Consider the following 21197-nt stretch of genomic DNA (forward strand, 5'->3'; position numbering starts at 1 on the left):
CCTGGTGCTAAACAAGGCCGGCTGTTTGCGTTGAACAGAAGCGGGGGGGTCGGCAGACACGCTAGTTGGCGGGTGCTGAATAGAGATATCGAATTTGAAGTGCATGTGCTGTACATGCAAGGGGAATGCAGTTTAAAGTGGACCTATTATGCTCATTTATCGTCCCTTTGTATTGAGTTGTGGACTCCTATATAGCAGCTACACACGATGACCCGCACAGAAAGCTTTCTAGATCTTCTAGACTCCTCACCTATTCCAGCTGTTAGCAGCTACTGGTAGCTCATGAGCTACTCGCTGGAGACCCCTGACTTACTGTGTATGAACTCAAAGTGTCATAGTGGAGGTCCACGTTTACTAAGTGCAGACAATCTTGACATCAGTAATGGAAATGTGGTCGTTTTTTTTTTTGTGGGATTACCTGTGTTTAAAATAACTCGGACCCACTGAAAACTGTGACGCAGTCCTCCAGCTGTACACTGTACTTCTCCCCATCTCCATTAACGCACAGCAGCATACTGTGTTCCACATGAATGCACCTTTCGTGGTGAGGGCCGCTGGCTTCTATCGGCCAACACTCATTATGTGAAACTTTGGCATCGTTTAACATGACTATATAGTAACACTCTAACAACATTTATAGTTCAGAAAAGTTGAAAAAGCATAATAGGTCCCCTTTAAAGCTGCCCAGGATGGGGAATGAGTGTATGTATGAAGTAGAGTGCCACATTTTCTCAACATGGTATTCCAAAGATTCCAATGATCCCAATTTTAGTGCTGGTTCTCAGTTACCTATCTCCTACCCATGAATTAATCCTCTAAACCAAACATTGCAGCCTTAATCCCTGTTCACCTGCACTCCCTGCTTGTTTTCATTATGATGATCTTCAAGGCACCAAAGCCAATACAGGTTAATGTCCACATTGCTGTTTTATTAACGTGGATGAGTGGCTTCCTGTGTCCCTAGTCCCTACATATGAATGCATCACTGCTTCAGTGGTGCTAAAAAGCTTTGCCAACAGTGTTTTTATTGTGCCTTTCACCAGTGTGTTTGACCAGCATGGGCAGCCATGGACTGGTGAACACACAACCATCAGGGTGCATTTAGAAGGATTCCCGCCACGCAACCATCAGGGTGCATTTAGAAGGATTCCCGCCACACAGTAAGGGATTAGTAGCTCAAACCAAAGCTGCACTGGCTGAAGCCCAGAATTAGCATTCAGCAGGCTAGAGGTGTGCAAGTGTGTGTGCCAACCCCAAGGGGAACAGTTCCTGGTCACAGTCTGTGGATGAAAGTAATTGCCAGTGGAGGGCAACCTGAAGCTGAGGACCAGAGATTGGCGGAATTCATGACATCCAAGGCAGCTGCTTTGCCCACTTGGCCCATACGTCAAATATACTGCACCACTGAGCTTTGACTAACATGTGCCTAAACACACACATTCACTACACCCCCACCAATGAACATAAATTTTCTCCTTCTAGAAGCAAGGTCATGTCAGTGCTCAATCCTTGGCATAAAATATACCCACAATACATGGTTCCGTAACAAATGGTCTACCACAAAGAGATTTACATCCCTACTTATAAATAAAAACACATTTCTTAATTAATTATGACTATGGACAAAATTTGATGATTTGCAATTACATGTTTTCATGACTGACAGCCCTGTCTGCTTTATTGTGGTTAAACACCTTTAAATTATATTTGGGTAACATTTTTTTTCAAAAAGAAAAAGATAGAAAAGCTGCCTCTTCCACAGCCACAGTGGTTACAAGAAACCACCAGCAGAAGGCATCCTACACTAATTATTAACATTATTCAGTCTCTCCAAACCACAATGGTTCCATGGGATTCTTCAGTTTGCCTGAAGGTCTGATAAAAGCACAATTTAAGCTGAGTATACAGAATGAAAATCTTACAAATAGTGACAATGACTTTTTAAACAATGCTTTTCATTGTGAAAATAAATAAATAAATAAAAGCAATTTACATATAAATACTGTATATCCCCCAATCTTGCGCCTGTTTATTCAACTGTTGCAGTTATAGTTGCAACTGTTTTCCTTCTTGTTATCGATCTTTTATAATGGTATGTAATGTGATAGGGTGCAAGTAAGTAGACAGACCCAGAAAAGTCAGGGATGACTTGCAGAACGACACCTACCAAGTATGCAATAAAACCCAAATTAGAGCACAAAGGGCCATGCACGCAACATGGATTTGCACCTCGAGGCCCTTCTGGTCATCACTGAAACAAGCTGCCACCTGAGTTTGTTTTTGTTTTGTTGCTTTGTTAGGCCAGTATTTACTGTGATACCTCGGAGTGACTCATAGATCAACCATCAATAAAGGGAGTCCACACAAAAGCTGTGGTGCCTCCCTATTGCATTGTTTGAGACACAAAAGCAATGTTGGGCAGTAACTGCAAAAAAGGCCGGCTACTTCTGGCCCAGCATTTGAGGCCAATTTAGGCTATGTTCACAATTTTTTTGATCATATGTGACCAAGATCACAACTGGAACCCATGCATCAGAGACCAGATGGAGAGCAGAAGCTTGGAAACGATTATTTCTCATGTGTTTTAGTTCTTTTTATGCTTAAAAATGCTTAAGTTAGGACTTCAGGTTGGCATCAGAGAGTGATGGCGGGTTTAACTTTTGGTTCCCGTTGGTTGGCTTGAAAAATAGGAAGAGTTTTGTGAGGTCTTTTGTCCTCAACTCAACTCATATCAACTTCAGGTCATGTCAACTTCATGTCAAAAAATCCGAACTATCCCTTTAAAATAATGTATAGCTTTAAGCCCAGCTTTAAGCTCCACCCAATTCTGGTTAAATCACACCCACTGCCGGTTTATGCCCACTCCGAGTACAGATATGGATATGGATTTAGATGGGTGAACAGATACAGATACAGATAGTGGTGCACTTGCTCATCCCTAGTAGTTAGCTCGTTTTTGTCTCACGTGGCAGCTACAAGTGGCTATCACGTTCATGGGGTACGTGCTAACTTACTTTTTTAATGTGTCACTCAATCTTTGACAGATTATTTTCCTTTTACATATAGACACTTCTGATCAATCCATGTCAATTTCAGATTTAAAATAAGGTACAGATTTAATCGACGCCCATTTCCGTTTAAACCACACTCACCTCCGTTTTATGCCTCGCCCACTCCGAGTACAGATACAGATAATTTAGATGGATGAACAGATATAGATTCAGATACAGATACAGTGCATCTGTGCATGAAGCTATAAAATTTCAAAAATACATCTTCATGTTAAGTATATATTTTAATAAAACAACAGCATATTTGTCTTTTATTTTTCTGAACTCACTTTGCGGATATATATCAATATTCAACCTAAATACATCGGCATATGAGTTTTTGTCCATATCGCCCAGTCCTTACTCAGAGTGTGTATTCCCATCATATATATTTAAGAAGAACTTGATGTATACCTCCTCTACAAATTCCTGCAGGGTGTCTTTCACGGCAAACATTACCAAAGGAATACATTCGTCAGAGTATTAACTGGATTGCATTAGTGTCTGGTGAAACCTCTTGAGCGTACCTTGAGACTCCGAATGGTAAGGATTGGATGTAAAATGTTTTGTTAACGTTTATCATAACCAGTGAAAATATGCAGAAAATTGTTGCCTTAATATGTTTGTAAAGCCTTAAAATTGACCAAAATTTGCTTCAAATTTATTTTTTCAGTGCTTGCGCTACTGGTTTGACTTTAAATGTACTGTGTATGTGTGTGAGTGATGTGTAAGACTATATTATTGAATTTTTGTTTAATGATCTGTGTGTAGTTGGAGATTAGTGCAAACATCCAGCGATAGCAAACAGGGAAATAATCTGTCAGCCAAGTTTACTGTATTTTTCTCAAAAGCTGTTCAGTAGTACAAGCAGGAGACAGTAGTACTTTCAAAGAATTACACTGCATGTATGTGATCATATGGGTATTGGTGTCGGTATCGGACGATTTCACTCACGGATTATCGGGATCTGCAGCATAAAAACTTGATCGGAACATCCCTAAAGTTAATGATTGTAACCTTTTAGGTGCCCTTTTAATGACATGATATTACATGGTATTACAGAAAAAAATAGCTTATGTATGAAACACTCACCATTTTGTAATGATAAAAGCATTTCCAATTGAAGTAATTAAAAAATCAGCATCAAATTTTTCAGTATGAATATTTATTCTACATGTGGCAAATAGTGTAACTATTAAAATCAAACTAAACATAGATGACACATGAAATACAAATAAAGAATGGAGCGGTTAACACCAAGTCCACATAAAGAAGGAGTTAACTGTATTTACATTTTAACTTAGTATAATTGAGGAAGACCGTGTGTGCATGTGTGAATGTGTGTGTTTGGAGATTAGTGGCGTTTATTCCTTCCAGTAGGACCTGCAGCACAACATTTAGTGCTAGGTGAACTTGGGCAGGTGAACACCTGATGCAGCATTTAGCCATTTTTCTTTTTTTCCCTGTGCATATCCAGCACAGTCTCAGCAGGACTTTAGGGCCCTTTTTTCTGCAGAAGGCCAAGAAAAAAATGAGAAAAAAACATAAAATCATTAAACATACTGAAAACAAGCATGTGAGAACAAATTGGCGAAGCAAGATATTGACGCATGTACAAAAGTACATGCCTTGTCCAGGTTGCCTTTGCCACCTTTTGCAGCGCTTAAAATTTGTGATGGAGGGTTTTCTTTTCTTAACCTCATTCACTGCTGCCTCTCTAGCCTTGTTGTTGAGGACGATCACATTTTTCCCTGCGTTAGTTATGTTTTCACGACAATAGTGTTTTCCGTCAAGGCAAAAACCAAGGAGAAGTAAGGTCATGCACACCTTAGGGTTGAAAAACATTGAGAGCCGATGTGTCCACATTTCTCAGCCTTCCAACAATGATACATACTATATATATATATATATTTTTTTTTTTTTTTATTATTATTATTTTTTTGCGTGTGTGTGTTTTTCTAACAAAAAGGGCAGACAATTTCAGTATAAAGGGTGAATTATATGGGTCAGAAAAAATGAATGAACTTTTAATTATGTAACAAAACACAACTACTGTTGTAAAGTCATTTTTACATGTTATATGCAATTATTGTATCAATAGTCATTTTTCAGTAATAATGTTACTTTAATCATGTCATAAATCATAATTTACAATTGGTATACAAGCAAAACCAACATCCAGGTGTAGATGTAGATTGATAGTATATTTGTAGTATTTATTGGATGAGTAACCATATGGAGGCAGTCCTATTAAACATTAATACATATATTATGTAGGATGTTGTGTGTAGAGTATAGAAAATTGAAAAATGACTCATTACGTCTTGGTTCTCGTTTGTGTCTCTTGTTATCATGTTCTGTAGTCTAGAGACACTTGATGACATCGCCATGGAACACACTGTGAGCCCGATGTTTGATCCCAATCTGATGCAGAACGACAGCATGCTCACCTTCAACGTGACGTCCACAAACACCACCACTTTGGACTTTAGTTTAATTTTTACACCCATGATGGACAAAGCCATCCAAGGCATATTGGTGGCTATCTTATTCCTCACGATGGTCTCATTGGGATGCACCATGGAGTTTTCCAAGATCAAGGTTACCAGCCTTTGTTAAAGCTCAATAGAGATGATAATATGTTAACACAGTGGCTTGTGTTGTTATTAATCCTTTCCGAAAGGTTTGACAAAAACGCAACTAAACAATTTCTCATACAAATACTGTAAATCAAATTAATACATTCAAGTCACCCAATAAATTCACAAAAATGCATTTTAGAGAGTCTACTATATTGGTTAATACAAGTGTTAGGGTGATTATAAGAGTGTTATTTCATATCTAGAGGCTTAAATAATTTTATAAACGGTATTTAGACAGTTATAAACAAGTGTTTTTACGCTTTAACTACGATAATATTCTATTCATACTGGATATAAGGAATGCTACTACACAGGAATTCAGCTATCACAGTTAAGACCACATCTTTTGATACCACAAGATTAAGTATGCCAAAGGGTAAAATACCATTTATTATGTGCAATATTGTTTGACTATATTTCTGTTTTGTTCTTCTTACAGAGTCACATTCTCAAACCGAAGGGTGTGGCAATAGCATTGGTGGCCCAGTATCTTGTCATGCCCCTTACTGCCTTTGCCTTAGTTAAGGTTGGTATATTGTAAATATTAGGCCTGCAGAAGACATACTGTACACTGTACTTGTTCCAAATTAACACTATATAGAGTGTGTTTTCATATCTGTGTGAAATGTCATCATTGTGTGTATGCGGATATAATGTCAAACAATGTTTGAATTTCATCCACAATGTGTATTGGTCACAAAAGTCAATTTAAAACAGGGAAAATTCCATGTGGAAGATTTTAGCTCAAAATGGGAGCAAAAAATGAAATCATAGAAATTTTGAGTATGCTGTATATAAGGCAGGGGTCGGCAACCTTTATTATGAAAAGAGCCATTTCACCCCCTTGCTCACTAAAGAAAAATAGCCTGGAGCCGCAAAACATTGTATGTTTAAAACAAAATTGGAGGGAATTTGGGGCTATCAAAGTAGTTCAGATAAGAAAAAAAACAAGTTGGAGTACTCTTGCTAGTATTATATTAAATATAAACTTACATAAATATATGTGTAAATTACTGTAAACTTACCTGATACCTGAAGTTCCAATGTCGCTGTTTTATATGATCTCTAATTTATTTTTTAGAATTGTCAAATAGCTTTGGGAAAGTATGAAAAGTATTTATAAAGTATTTTCCTTAATGTTTACCTGTGAGAGAGAACTGAATAGCATCCTGTCTGCTCATCCTTGTACTCATCCAATCACCAGTCAGAACTCAGTCAGGATGCATTCATGGACTCACACAAAGTTGGATTTTTTTAAACTCATTACAAAGACATGCTTTTTCCCCACTGTGGTGTTAAAAAATATTCAAGCATTGCAAAGGGAGCCACAACAAAGAGGCTGAAGAGCCACATGCGGCTCTGGAGCCGCGGGTTGCTGACCCCTGATATAAGGAATACTGTAGGTTTTTCTCATTAACCTGTTCTTAATATTTTTAATATATTAATAATATAATAATAATATTATTAATATAATAATGTAAATAGTATGTTTTTCATTGTATTGACTCTAAATTGTCCATAGGTGTTAAAGTGAAAGGTTGTAAAAGAGTACATTTTCTCAATATCCGTATCTGTCTTTAAAGACCATGCTCATTATGTATTCACTCTTCACACTCTGTGATTGGCCAGTCACACACAGTGACCGCCTCTCCCGAGACGGCAGCAGGTCAATGGTCCCTCATTCACGAACACAGTGCAATTGGTAAGTTAAAAACGTCTCGCGTTACTTTAGTCGTACCGTACTCACTGCACTTTATTAGGTTTTTTTCAGCTCAATTTGTATTCATTCATTCATTCTTTATTTAACCAGATAAACCTCATTGACATTAAAAAATCTCTTTTACAAGAGTGCCCTGACCAAGATAGCAGCACAAAATTTAAACATACAAAACAATACAACATTCACAGTGAACACTCAACAGTTCCACCAATTTAAAAACAATTACATTGGCCAAGCCCGTTCATTTCACGATCCTTTAAAATAACTTAAAATCCTAACATAATAAGTTAAGGTAAGTTTAATTCATTTTGCAAATCATTCCATGCAAAGGGAGCAGCGTATTGGAATGTTTGGAACATATTGGAACAGTCACTTTCATTGCAAATATTGATCCAAAATTGGAGGGCGGGAGGGAAGCAAGTACCAAAAATAGACATTTTTAAAGCCGTCTCAATTACTCGCCATTCCCAGGTCTTTTGGGGGATCCACTGCATTGTTATGAAGCCCTGCAAACATCACAGACGGCACTGATTCCTAATTATATTTGTTGTAAAGTAAGGTTTAAAATTGTGTCATTTGTTTCTACAGGCCTTCCAGATGGTTGAAATGATGGCTATTGCGGTTCTCGTCTGTGGGTGCTGTCCTGGGGGGAACCTTTCCAACATTCTGGCTCTGGCTGTCCAGGGGGACATAAACCTCAGGTACACACACATGACATTTGTTGAGGCTGGCAAAGTTGTCAAGTTCATTTTCATTTATTGTATTGCAAAGTAGTCACAAGCCGTCATCTTGTGGCTGTTTTTTCAGCTTAATACTGCACCATACGTGTTCTCTTCTATTGTGGAGTTGCATCATCACTTCTTTGTGCCTCTTGTGCAAAAAAAAAAAAAAAAAAAAACCTTACACCTACAAATACGAGCCAATGAGTTAAAGGGATAGTCCAGGTTTTTTGACTTGACATTGTAATTGTTGCCCTTTAAATTCCATGGTTTTGCTACTTTACAACTTTGGCTGTTTGCCATTGGCTATAATGTGGAAACCATTGTGGCTATGGTGAAGCAGCTGAAGTTCAGCATCCGTGTGTTCCGGTTCATAATGATATCCCTTTGGCTTTGTGCTAGAAAAAATGTTGTCATCACTTGTTTCGTAGTCAGACATGTTAACTTTCACTGTCCTAGCAGTAAACACTGTGAAACCGGTGAAGCAAATGTGCCTAACAATGGACAGGTGGGAGCGTGAAGTGATATGATGGCAGAGAAAATAAAGCTGAGCGATTTGTGAGGTGTGAATGCATATTGTTCTGAGAAGACAAACTCTTCACTGAGTCGACAGACTTCACTGCTTATGCGGGTGTTATACAACTTCATGTCAAAAAATCCAACTATCCCTTTAATGATGCCATACCTCTACTGTTCGTGTTTTATTAATAAGAAAACATTGTAATCTCCCGATTGTTCTCTTTAGCATTGTGATGACTTTCTGTTCTACCGTGTTGGCCCTGGGCATGATGCCCTTGCTGCTCTTCATCTACTGTCAGACCTTCACCCATTTGCAGAGAACTGTACCTTATGTCGAGATCACAATATCACTCCTCGTGATCCTTGCACCCACCGGGATTGGCATTCTAATCAAGTACTATAGGCCGCAGTACGCCAAGGTTGTCACAAAGGTCAGTGTGCAAACACCAGTGTTGCTCATAATACTGCTGGAGATCACAAAGACAGTAATACTGTATAAGAACCAAATGTGCAATGAACTATTTATTCAAATAGTGGCCAGTTAGTTAACTGCAAAGACTATCAAATGCTTATTTGAAGGAGGCCTCTATTTGAAATGAGGCCTTTAGTAATTAATATAAAAAGCAACAGAAGAAGCAAAGTGACCTATTTTAGGGGTCAAAAAGGAGTCACCCACAGTGGAGAGCATACCCAAACCATTTTTTTCATATGAACAAGAATGGTGCAGCTCATAACTGAGTTGTGGTGTTAAACTTTTGATCATCTGACTTACATCTTATTTCAGTTTAATTGTTGTTTTGGCTTTTTGTCCCACTCCCATTTTTTCTTTTTGCATGGGTACTTACCGAATTTTGAGTTTATTCGAACAAGTGAATTTGAGTGAATTTGTCAGACTGTCAAGTCTGTTTGGAGAGAGGCATTATTTTGTACATGTTTGACTCTCCCAGTGACTTATTTATTTTTTCAATTTTTATTTATTGGGTGGCTCATACTATTCAACCAAAAAAAACCTTTCTTAATTCACATTGTCACACTCTTTTCAGGTAGGTTTCATTATAGTGTCACTTGGCACATTAGCGCTCATTATCGTGGGTGCCAATGCGATCGGCAACGAACTTGTGGCTATGGCGTCTTCTCCACTTATGGCAGCTGCCGTCATCATGCCCTTCACGGGCTACATCTTTGGCTACGCCATTTCTACAATCTTCAAACTTAGTCAACGGTAAATTACTATACTTCTCACAGCCACTTTGATGTATTCACCAGCGTTGTATCACTGGTCCTGTTTGTCATTTTTCCATCATGTACAAAATGACTTATCTCAGGGAGTGCAGGACTGTTGCTGTCGAAACAGGCTGTCAGAACACCCAGCTGTGCTCAACCATTCTGAAGTTGTCCTTTCCATCATATGTGGTCGGCCCGCTTTTCCTCTTCCCATTTATGTATGCAGTCTTGCAGATCATTGAAGGCATGGCGCTCATAGCGCTGTTCAGGTGTTATCAGAGGCTCACAAGGAAAAAAAAAGGTAAAAAGCGGCATTCATACAACTGAGTAAATTATTCTTCTGCATGTCACTGTATTGCATTGTCGAATATAAGAATCCAACTGTCCACTGAGGTCAAGAGGTTTAGTCCAAAAATGTAGACTTACACACCCGCTAGCCATTTCCTGCATGCGTTTACATCAGGTTTACAATTTCTTACCTTTTGCATGACCTACAAACACAATTAATTCATAATTGAACTGTTTGTCCAACAGATGTATACCAACCTGCCGCAACTGACGATGGACTAAAAACGTCTTGTGAAGGGACGGTATGATGGACAGTTCTCAAGATTCAAGATTAACTTTATTGTCTCACAAAGAGAAATTTGTCCTGGGTCATTCCCCCTGCAGCTGCAATACATCACTTCAAATATGTAACACTAAAACAACACCATGTACCTTGAAAGCATGAAAACCGATGCCATTAAGTGCAAAATGAAGTAACTGTAGCACTGCATAATACAAATACATAAATCAATAGCACCTAACAGGATAATACTTAGCAGAAAAAAAAAATGCTAGTTATACCACAGAAATATTAGACATAAAATGCTAATGCCACCCTCATTTTCTGCCCATGAAAAGAACATCTCAGTTATAAGTACAATATGTGTTGTTTTTTTACTGAGCAAACATGATTTAAAGGGATTTGGTAAAAAATTGTCTTGACATTCTGATCATCTGAGCTGATCCTGATACAAATGAAACATTGTTGAGACAGTTTAAATTTTTTTGTACTGTAAATAAAAACCCATCCATCTCGTACGCCATTTATCCTTAAATCAAAACCCGGATGTGAAAAAAATTGTATTGTCACCCCGCTGTCACCCCACGAATAGAGAACATCCAAACCCTCTATATCTATAATCATAAAATCAAAATTTCCTCATCTAGTACATTTTGAATCAGCTAAAATAAAAATTTAATAACAATGTAATAAAAATGTGTTTACAGCAAACATAAATCTGTTATCCAAAAACGTCATCCAATACTTCTCAACTTGTGATGAGAAATATGACATTAGGGAAAATTAAACTTAAATCGCCTATACGCAGGAACAATGCTAAACCTTCAGCACTTCAGTATGTGGAACCAATTTATGGCAAATATTGAGCAAGGAACTCAAACAATGCACTAAGATGAGACAGACATACAGACAGAATGCTTTGTTAATCCCTTTGGGATTTTTGGCTGCCTCTGTGGCCTTTGAATGTGAAATACTGATCATTAATATTTACAATACATTTTAAAGTTTACCAGCTAGATTGTATTTATATATATGTTTTATAGAAGGATAGAGGTAGCTCATTATGACTTGTAACTTCCATGCTGAAAAAGTACCTGCACCTCTGATATACATGTATAACGTACATAAATGCGTACTCATTTTTGTAAATACAACTGAAATCTTGACTAAATGATGCATGGTTGATGGGAACTATTTTTTCTTCTGCCTGGGTAAGTATATAATGCGATCAGCCACACATTGCAAATGGAATGATGGTCAATGGTAGACAGAGACATGTGTGACTTGTGAATTACTGTTTACTACTGTTTACTCTATTTTAGGTGTTTTAGGTGTAAAAAAAAAAAAAAAAAACACAAAGCAGCTTCCTGTTTAACATGAAAAGGCAGAATTACATTTAAAACATTTTCCCCAAAATTGTCCCTTATTACCCCGCCCTCCCTTATGTGTTTTACAGTATTCTTGCTGTGTAAAATGTGCACTGTAGCTTAGGGTAGGCAAAGGAACTACAGCAGGGGTGTCAAACTCATGCCATGGTGGGCCGAGACACTGCAGGTTTTCTTTTCAGCCGGTCACTAAAGCAGGTGATTTTAATGATTAACCCTCCTTTGGTTTGAGGGAAGGAGCTGCTGCAGAAACTGGTTGGAAAGAAAACTTAAGTGCTTCGGCCCTCTAATGACACATGTAAACTACAGCTTTGACCGTAGCCAGTCGGTCCCTTGTCTTCATCCAAATATCCCTGATGTTCTGAATGACACCGCTAGGTGGTGCCAAAAGCCCGTTCATTGTGTCACCTATTACCACAGCAGTGATGATCAAGTTAAGTGACCAAAAACTGATTAGTTTCATATTCATGCATCGATGCACTTTAACCAATACTTATAAATCCAATATAAATACAACACATGGAAAACAATACAACCATCAACATCCTGTCTATAACCATGCAGTTACTGTAACTCAGGCCACTACGTGATGGGAAAGGCTTTCCTATGTCACGGAGTATAACAAATTCAACGCAAATGTCACCGCATTTACTGACTGACTCCGTCATAATTGTCAATATTACTCTCTCTGTGGAATATAAGCAAACATATGGACATGAGCTGTACAGTGACCAAGTGGTTAGCACGCAGGCCTCACATCTAGGAAACCCGAGTTCAATTCTCTGTGCAATCTCTGTGTGGAGTTTGCATGTTCTCCCCGTGCATGCATGGATTTCCTCGTGGATGAATGAACGAATGAATGGACATGAGCTATATCCTGTATGAGGCATTTATATATGTACTCTAGTCATTAGAATCCAAGAGCAGTATGCTGCATTCACCATGAAATGGTGGGGGCACTTGCGGCAGACGCTCAACTGTCTGTTTCAACCATCTTCCCTTCTGCAGAATAAAAGATAAAAGACGGATCTGTTTTTGAGCAGTTTATTTCTTCTCTCCACCAATGCAGTTCCATTGATGGTACCACATTGGTATGTCCTATAGAAACCTATTTTGTGTACGTAATCCCCATCTCCATCACACAACGGTGCTTCCATTGCTTTTTTGCAGAGTCACCTCTTGTTAGCCTTTTGTTGCCTCTACTCCAGCGGCTGTGATTATTTGCACCTGCTTGTGCTGCATTAAGCAATGAAATCACAAGAAAAATAAATACATTTGAAGGATATTAAGATGGCTTTATTTTTATGCAAGAGATTGAGATCACGTTGTGTAGGTTCTCGCGTGATAGTTTGTTTACGTTCCCTTCTTGGGCTTTAGTTTCTGTTCGGACGCCCTTATTTTGTATTCACTTCCTGCTTTGCCCCGTTTTCCACTGTGTTGCAATTATCAGCCACACCTGTTCCTAATTTCTGTTACCTATTTAGTTCAGGTGTGTGCTGCTCCCCTCCTTGGGATCATTATCGTTTGTCGGTCTGCTTTCCTCAGTTGCTGTATCCTACTGCTGCAATTATTATTTAAAAAAATGTTTTACCTGCATCTGGTCCTGCTCTCTGCATCCTGGGGTCGCACCGCAACCCGCACCGTGACAACGGGTCCATAATGAGCGTGCGGCATATTAATGTGGCCTGCATTTCTCTGTATGCAGTTTCTTAATAAATATAAGGAATATTAATATGTCCAAAATAATAAGCGTGAGGAATGTTAACATGGCCTGCATTGCTTCACATGCAGACCCGTAATTATAAGAAGGGGTGTCACAAGACACTCAAAATTGGGTCTGCAAGATGAGGCAAGATTTTAATTTAAAAAATTGAAAAAATGCTTGACAATATATTGCAATCTACTAATTTACACAACGTTACACTATTCTGTACTCTGTGTATGCTACCAGCCCTGACTCCACCCAATGAGACAAAGAGACTGACTTCATTCATGTAGTTGTCCGAGGGAACAAACGCGCCAAGGTGCTGAAACCAATACACAGAGTAAAAAAAAGCATGTGTAACCTTCCCGCTTTACACTGCCCGAGCCGGGGCTTGAACACATGACTAAATTATCAAGTTTATTTTTATGTATTGTGAGATTAATTCAAATCTCACAAGATCTTGTGACATGACATTTTGTACCATCCCTAATTTAAAGTGAACATCAATCCATCTATTTTCTATGCCGCTTATCCTTTAAAATTAACAAACACAATATTGAATCTTTTGTTATGTTGAGGGTGGGATGAGGAGTCTCTCGAGATGATAAACTACAGTGGTGTCAAATAAACACCTCTCAGAGGACAAAGGCAGGTGTTCACAGGACGGAAAAAGGCAACATAATTACTTGAGTGTACATTCAGCACTTGTGACTCATGCAGGAAAAGAGCATGTTGCTGAGGGGAAAGGTCGTTGTATGACAAATGGATGGCTAATAAGATTTAGTTTCAATAATGGATCGATGGGATTCAGGCAACACAAGTGATTCATATGCCAGATGAGTGGCCTGTTGTACACCTTCACAGCACAGGGAAACTCTAATGCAGGGGTGCTCACACTTTTTCAGCATGCGAGCTACTTTTAAAATGGCCGAGTCAAAATGATCTACCCACTACAAAAATGCAAAACATCTACTTATTTTCAAATGTATTGAGGATTATTTGTACTTTGCAAAACACACATAATTAACAATTAACATTTTTGTAATTACCTCCACATTACTCCACATTTCCCTTCTTTGGTACTGCGATGGTAGAATGGCATATGAGGCAAACGCACTTCAAAAAAGACATTGTGGAAAAAAAGTCCACCTCCCATTCCGTATGGAAGTGATATGTTTTTGCCTTTTTACTTGGTCCAGCTACTTCACTCATTTTAGTGGCCATAAACTTTAGCGAGGGCTTAAAATCTGACGCAATTCGCCGACTAGCTTAGCACTTTGCATCACTGTTTACGCATGAGCGGTGACCTGAAGGTCAAAATTCAGTTGTCATCTGACTGGTTGTCCTGTATGTCAATCAAGTAACGGGGATGGATGATAGGCTGACATCGTAAGTTCTGCTGCACTTAGAAACGTTGTTTGATTTGATTGGTCGCCCGAAGGGCAACATTCAGTTGTCATCTGAATGGCTGCCCTGTATATCAATCAAGTGACGGCATTGATGCTACGATGATATTTTTTTAATGTCACGCCGCGATCGACCAGCGATCGACCAGTACCACCTCCGCGATCGACCGGTAGATCGCGATCGACTTAATGAGCACCCCTGCTCTAATGTGTCATGATAACCACAGAATTGTTCGCGGAAGTCTTTTTTTGCTTTGTGTAAAAACACAAAATGCGTCAGACGCATGTGGGTCAGTTTAAAATAGAAGCGTAGTGAAGTCGGGGTTAATTTTGATTTTCCAATGACCTGATGACCATAGTCCAGCATTGGGATTGCCATGGGGACGACTCTCATTTTAGGCTAGCAAGCAAACACTGGAGTTAGCTTGTCTATTTTGTTCAGTGTATTATTCATCAAAAAAGTAGTCATGCCAAAACGCTTTGTTGCCGGTGGCTGTTCACAGTGTCCGAGTGATACCATGAGGTTGTTTCGTTATGGAGGAGAATTGGATTATACAGCCGGCATATATTATATAGTTTTGTAAACGCTGTGCCACCATAGCGACAGGCATTCAAAGCATTATGCATGTTATGAAACTTACTTTCACAGAAATGTGTTGACGGTGGAGGCAGAGTAAACATAGACAACCAAACACAATAAAAAAAGGCTCCAAAGAGCCCTTTACTCTAATTAAAAAGGCAATTTAAAACAATACAGTAATTGAAGGATAAGCAACTCCAAGGTAATTTATACTTTTGAAGCTGATCAATCTTCATCTCCATGTCTTTGTCATTGGACACCTTAGCATCAGCTATACAGTCCCATCGTTTAAATTAATTCATACATGTTGAAAGTTTTCTATTTCATCCCCAGATATTTGTCCCATCTCCTATCTTGTCCATTTGCTCATGTTTGTGAAGTTCGACTGCAATGACCTTGGGAAACACCTTTTGTCGAAGATGAATCCCAAAAATGGTGGACAGCAAAACCAAAAATGTATTTTTTACTAACTGTATGTTCGCATACAAGAACATAGAACATAATTCCAAAAACTATAGAGCAAGTCGAAAAATCATGTCAGATACATTTGGAGAGATTTCCGCTAAGACACCTGCTATGCTTTCCGTCATGCTGAGTCTTTGCATCTGTGTAGTGTGTTGCCAACCTTTTGTTCACTTGTCACAATGATAGTAAATGAAAGTGGGCATTACCTTTACCATAGTAGGTATATGATAAAAAGGATTTTGATAAAAACAACAATATAGATTTCTTTTAAATCTCTGCCATGCATAACGGCCTGCAGAGCTGCTAAAATTATGTCTTTGATTGTTCTTTCCTTTAGTGGTTGCACAATGGTAGATCAGTGAGGTAGAAAACAAATCTTGTGTACAAATTCCAAAAACAGTATGCTGTGGCTTGTTGTACCAGTCAATACTCCAAAAAGCAAAGGAATCTTCAATTCCCCATCACACTTTAAATCAAAATGTGCTTCTGCAGGAAAAAAAAAACAAGCAAGCCCACAATGTCCTACATTGCATGAAAACAAAGTGTTCACTTGGTGTGTCCGTTACGAAATGCTACACGTAAGCATTCTATACAAGCCTGGGCATGAGTCAGGCAGGGAAATTAGCATGCCTTCTTCACAAAGTACTTCCTCGTAGTGTGTTTCTTAAAAAAAAAAAAAAGGCAGTAGTGTATTGAAAAAGAACCTGCCTTCTATGTGAGTAGTGACCCTTCAGTGGGTTTGTTTTGAAGAAATATCTCCCTTAAAGGAAAAACTGACTTATCACAGGCGGTACCGTCGAGACTTCTGTTTTTTTTTAAACTTGACTTGTCTATTAAAGTCGGACACACCTATACTACTGGAAAAGTTACGAACATTTACCTTGCAGTCTAATAATTACTCCTAAGTGGTATAGAAACACTTAGACTGTGCCTTCAGGGACAGAAATGAACTTCTATTGTACCATATTATGTTTAACTGTGTGCTGTTGTCAGAAGATCTGGGTGGAGTGCATGGTTTTGACTTGTATCAATGATCAAACCTCGATCTGTAAGTGTAGTCTGGCATGTCTGGACATGTGGAAGAACAGCAAGAGTTCACGTCAATGATGTGGAACACTGTGGTTTACTACCTGAACCTTTAGGGACTTTGAGTAAACCGAAAAAACCAATCAAGCTAACAAAAGGGCACTTACATCAACCAGAAGAGGATGAAGTGGTCTGGCTTAAGATGGTAAACATCTCGCTCAAGCACTTGGGAACAAATTAAGTGCTACGCAAAGATTACCTAGGTTAGATAAATTGCTTGTTGAACACATAATCCTTGCTGTACATGTGCAATAATGCAGATTTGTTGCATTATTGAAAAATAGACAATTACTTAGACCTACTGGGTACATTAGAGTAGATTGTACCTTGCTGCCTTAAAGTTATGTAGCCTTAATGTCCTAATTTCTTTTTTTCAGATAGTGTTTAAGGCAGTGATGCGTTTTGTCGACGAGCAATAGCCTCACACAGTCGTGTATTACTCCTTTGGCTCCTTAGGTACCGTACTGCTCCCATGAAGATGACTTATAGTGACATCAGAGGTAGGGAAAGTAAGCGCATGGCGGATATGCCTCTGAATTGGAAGCAGAAAATGAAGAGGAAGACAGCGCCTTAGGCTCCGAAACAAGCCAAGATTGCATGCGGAGCATGATTTTTGCTAAAACCCACAGATGCAGTGAGGACAATGACTTTGACAGAGCAAAACTACATTGTAGTTGTAACTATGCTGTGGTTAAAGTTCAGATGCACTAAATATTATGGAAATATCTCTTAAGGATTATTGAAACAAGAATTGAATTTTGCAAAAGAGAGCAAATCTCACAGAAAGCGCTTCAATTATGCATAAGAACAGCTGCAGCAAAACTGCAGATACTGACAAAACCAGATGCAAGGTTGTGGTGTTCAGCGCGCGACTGTCACTTTTCAAACAAAGAGGCAAATAATTTAGTTATGTTATTAAATATCCACAGGCCCATACTTTCCATCTCCTCCATACCAAACAAGTACATAGATTCTTAAATTACACAGATTTGTCATGTTTCACCTTTTATTGATTATTTTAGTAGACATTGAGGGTATGTTTACATCAAATTACATAAAAACCCACTATGGGCAAGCACATTTGTAGTTTTTCTACTAGTCTTAACCAACTGTTTTTTGAATACCCTTTGCTGGCAAGACATGGGTTTAGAATTTGAAGTATTTCGTAATCCAATCTATGCAATTTTTCAGCAAAGCATAATAAGCATGAATACAACAACAACCTTGAGTTCGGCCATCTTTGCTTAGGTTGAGGCGTACTTGCACATTAAGAGGTTTTTCTAAGTTTTTCCAGAAAATCTCGTTTTCCAAAATGTCCTCGTTCAAAACACATTTTCAAATAACTGTACAAAATGTAATTGATACAAACAAACAACACAAGCAACTCATGTCTTTGTTTAAAAAAAAAACAAAAACTATTGTGTAAATTGCCCCATTGAATGAATACATTTAACAGCTCCAAATAGAGTGCTTGGAGACTAACAAATACAGCCCACACACATAAAAACTGCATTATGTAAGAAAAAGCTGAAAAAGGGAAGCATCAAGAAAATAAAACAGCATCTGCACCCAGCTTCAGCATCCGCTAATAATTACTCCATTTACGTCGAGCAAACACTGTACAGTAACATGTACATTATGTAACATGCTACAAATAGGGACACATCTCTGTAAACATGATCATAGAACAAAAAACAAAGTTCTATGAAATGACAGTCGTCAACATCAAATACAGTGGCGTCTTGGTTAGGGTACGCCTTGGTTAGCGTAATTTTTGTTTTAGGTAAAAAATGGGTCAAAATAGTTGAGAACCACTGGCCTAGAACATCTTTATGTAGAGTGACTGTGTCAGAGACTTCATGCTCAGAGACTTCGTCATGCAGTGTCATATTAATGGTAATGGTAATGGTTTTATTTCATTTGAACATGCATCAGATTACAATTTAGTGCATCACATAATCAGTTCGTTCACAGTTCCACATGTCCAAAAAGAGTAGAAAGAAGCAAAGCTTATTAAATCATACCCCTCCATCTGATACTTTTGATACTGTTACATTTGTTCACTTCCTGCTTTCCATAATACAGTTTAAGGGTTTTTTTTTTTTTTTTAATAATGCACTTCATACCGAAGTACAAGGTGATATGATCATACAATGACATAATGGGTACCATAGTAAGTGTCAATATAGTGATATATATATATAGCACATCATGACTGGTTCAAGACTCTTCATCCTTGTATTTAGCAAACATCAACTGCTTGTATTGTTTCTTGAATTGGCTCATCGCTGTGCATTGTTTGAGGTCCTTACTCAATCCATTCCATAGTTTGATTCCACATACTGAAATGCTATGGCTTTTTAACGTAGTCCAAGCATATAAGTATTTCAAATTTAGTTCTTCCCTAAGATCATATTTCTCCTCTCTTAGTATTGGATGACATTTTTAGGTAATTGGTTATTTTTAGCCTTATGCATTATTTTAGCTGTTTGAAGATTAGCTATATCAGCAAGTTTAACTATTTGTGATTTTAGAAATAAGGAATTTAGAAATAATGTTGAACTTCCAGTGACCAGTATGAAAGAGTGTTATTACCCTAGATGAAGAACCCTAAATGTAACTCCTCCCTCTTCACACCTGAGACCTTGTAACACTGAGTCACAAAAAAATGCAAAATTGGATACTGCCAGCAGTTTAGACGTCAATGGTTGTATGTCAAGCTCGTCTGCCCTCACCTTTGCCCTGCCTTAACTTCTAAGATGTTATGTGGGGGGGAGCTGAGCAGTCCAGCAGGGCTGTTCATGAATCCAGATCAGGGTCTCACTGCCTGGCTCTTCCTCTTCCCAACCCTTAATCAAACCCCGAAATAGGTTACCCCTAAAATCCCTAACCCTGCCCCCACCCCAATAAATATTGAAACCTTCTTCTCAATGATACTTACCATTTATGTAGTGTGTGACTAACCCCTCTCTCTCGTCTTTCGTTCTCCCCCTGTGGCTGGTGCTCTCTGCCCCTGGAGATGTGGTTAACAAGGGCACCACTGCACCTTCACATTTATATGCTCGTTATTGACGGTGGCAAGGCTGGAAGCGGACCATCGTTGCTGTCATCATGGGACTACTACAGTCGTTGAGACGGCTGTTGTGTCCATTGTCCCGCCCCCCAGCTGCAAAACCCCTCTGTACTGGTGCACTGCACAAAGTGGATGGAATAATGAAAAAGGACTACTTCCAAATTGTTCAACTTCACCTCAGATCAACAGCTAGACAAGAAATCGAGCTACGTATTTAAATGAACTCTACCAGAATTATGCCAAAAGCTTGTTGGTGGCCAAAACATTTGGACCCTGAGTAAATTAGAGAACATTCAAAATGACTTCAAATTGTTTATATATCATTGAAGATGTACTTTGTTGTATCAAATAACTCAAAATACATTACACATTGAGGTAAAAAATGTATATTATATTCATTCTCATGATGTGTGTATATTACCATTCAACACACAATTGTGACTAAACTCCAATAATAAACACCTCTTGTAATTTGGAAATATTTACTCGGCCATCCTATCTCGGTGGAAGTCTGTGCCACTGGCAAGCCTCTGCACAAACTTACTGATGCTCCAGATGGGAGCATAATTCACCCTAAATCTGGTGACAAACCCAGTAGGGCTCCAAGCTATGTCAAGCCACATTGTGGCCCATCTGAAAGCGATCAACCCGTAACACTGCAGAGAATTTAGATAGTGGATGAATCAGTTTCCATCGGGGTTTTGTCACAGAGAAGCATGAGATGGAATACTGCCCAGCATGCTATCATATATGGCAACGGGGAGTTCAAAGATTGTCTAAGCATCAAAGGACACAGACCAGCTTGCAGTTTGGTACCATTTGCACCTGAGGAGAACCATCCCCTCCTCCCCACAATAACATACACACATCTGACTAAGCGTTCGACGTTCATCTCCTTTTATCTTCCACTGGATCATTTGTAGCCTACTGTAGTGTTATTATTCTTTCTACCTATTACATAACAACAGCCATTTGGGATGCTGCAGCCTGGCTATTTAAAGCACACCATTTCAACGTTTTCCCCCTTAGTAATGTAAGAAACTCCACTAGGAAGA

At 38.7% G+C, this 21197-nt stretch overlaps 1 protein-coding gene across 1 annotated transcript; it reads left to right on the plus strand.

Moving 5' to 3' along the window:
- The first annotated feature begins 3520 nt into the window (after positions 1-3520).
- LOC131104723 (hepatic sodium/bile acid cotransporter-like) lies at positions 3521-10201 on the plus strand. The gene is made up of 7 exons (XM_058052217.1): positions 3521-3593; positions 5414-5651; positions 6132-6218; positions 8001-8113; positions 8877-9081; positions 9694-9872; positions 9976-10201. The coding sequence occupies exons 2-7, from the start codon at positions 5439-5441 to the stop codon at positions 10199-10201; spliced, it is 1023 nt and encodes a 340-aa protein (XP_057908200.1). The 5' UTR covers positions 3521-3593; positions 5414-5438.
- The last annotated feature ends 10996 nt before the right edge of the window (positions 10202-21197 follow it).

Source organism: Doryrhamphus excisus, chromosome 16 (genome assembly GCF_030265055.1).
Source record: "Doryrhamphus excisus isolate RoL2022-K1 chromosome 16, RoL_Dexc_1.0, whole genome shotgun sequence".
Classification (NCBI taxonomy): Eukaryota; Metazoa; Chordata; class Actinopteri; order Syngnathiformes; family Syngnathidae; genus Doryrhamphus; species Doryrhamphus excisus.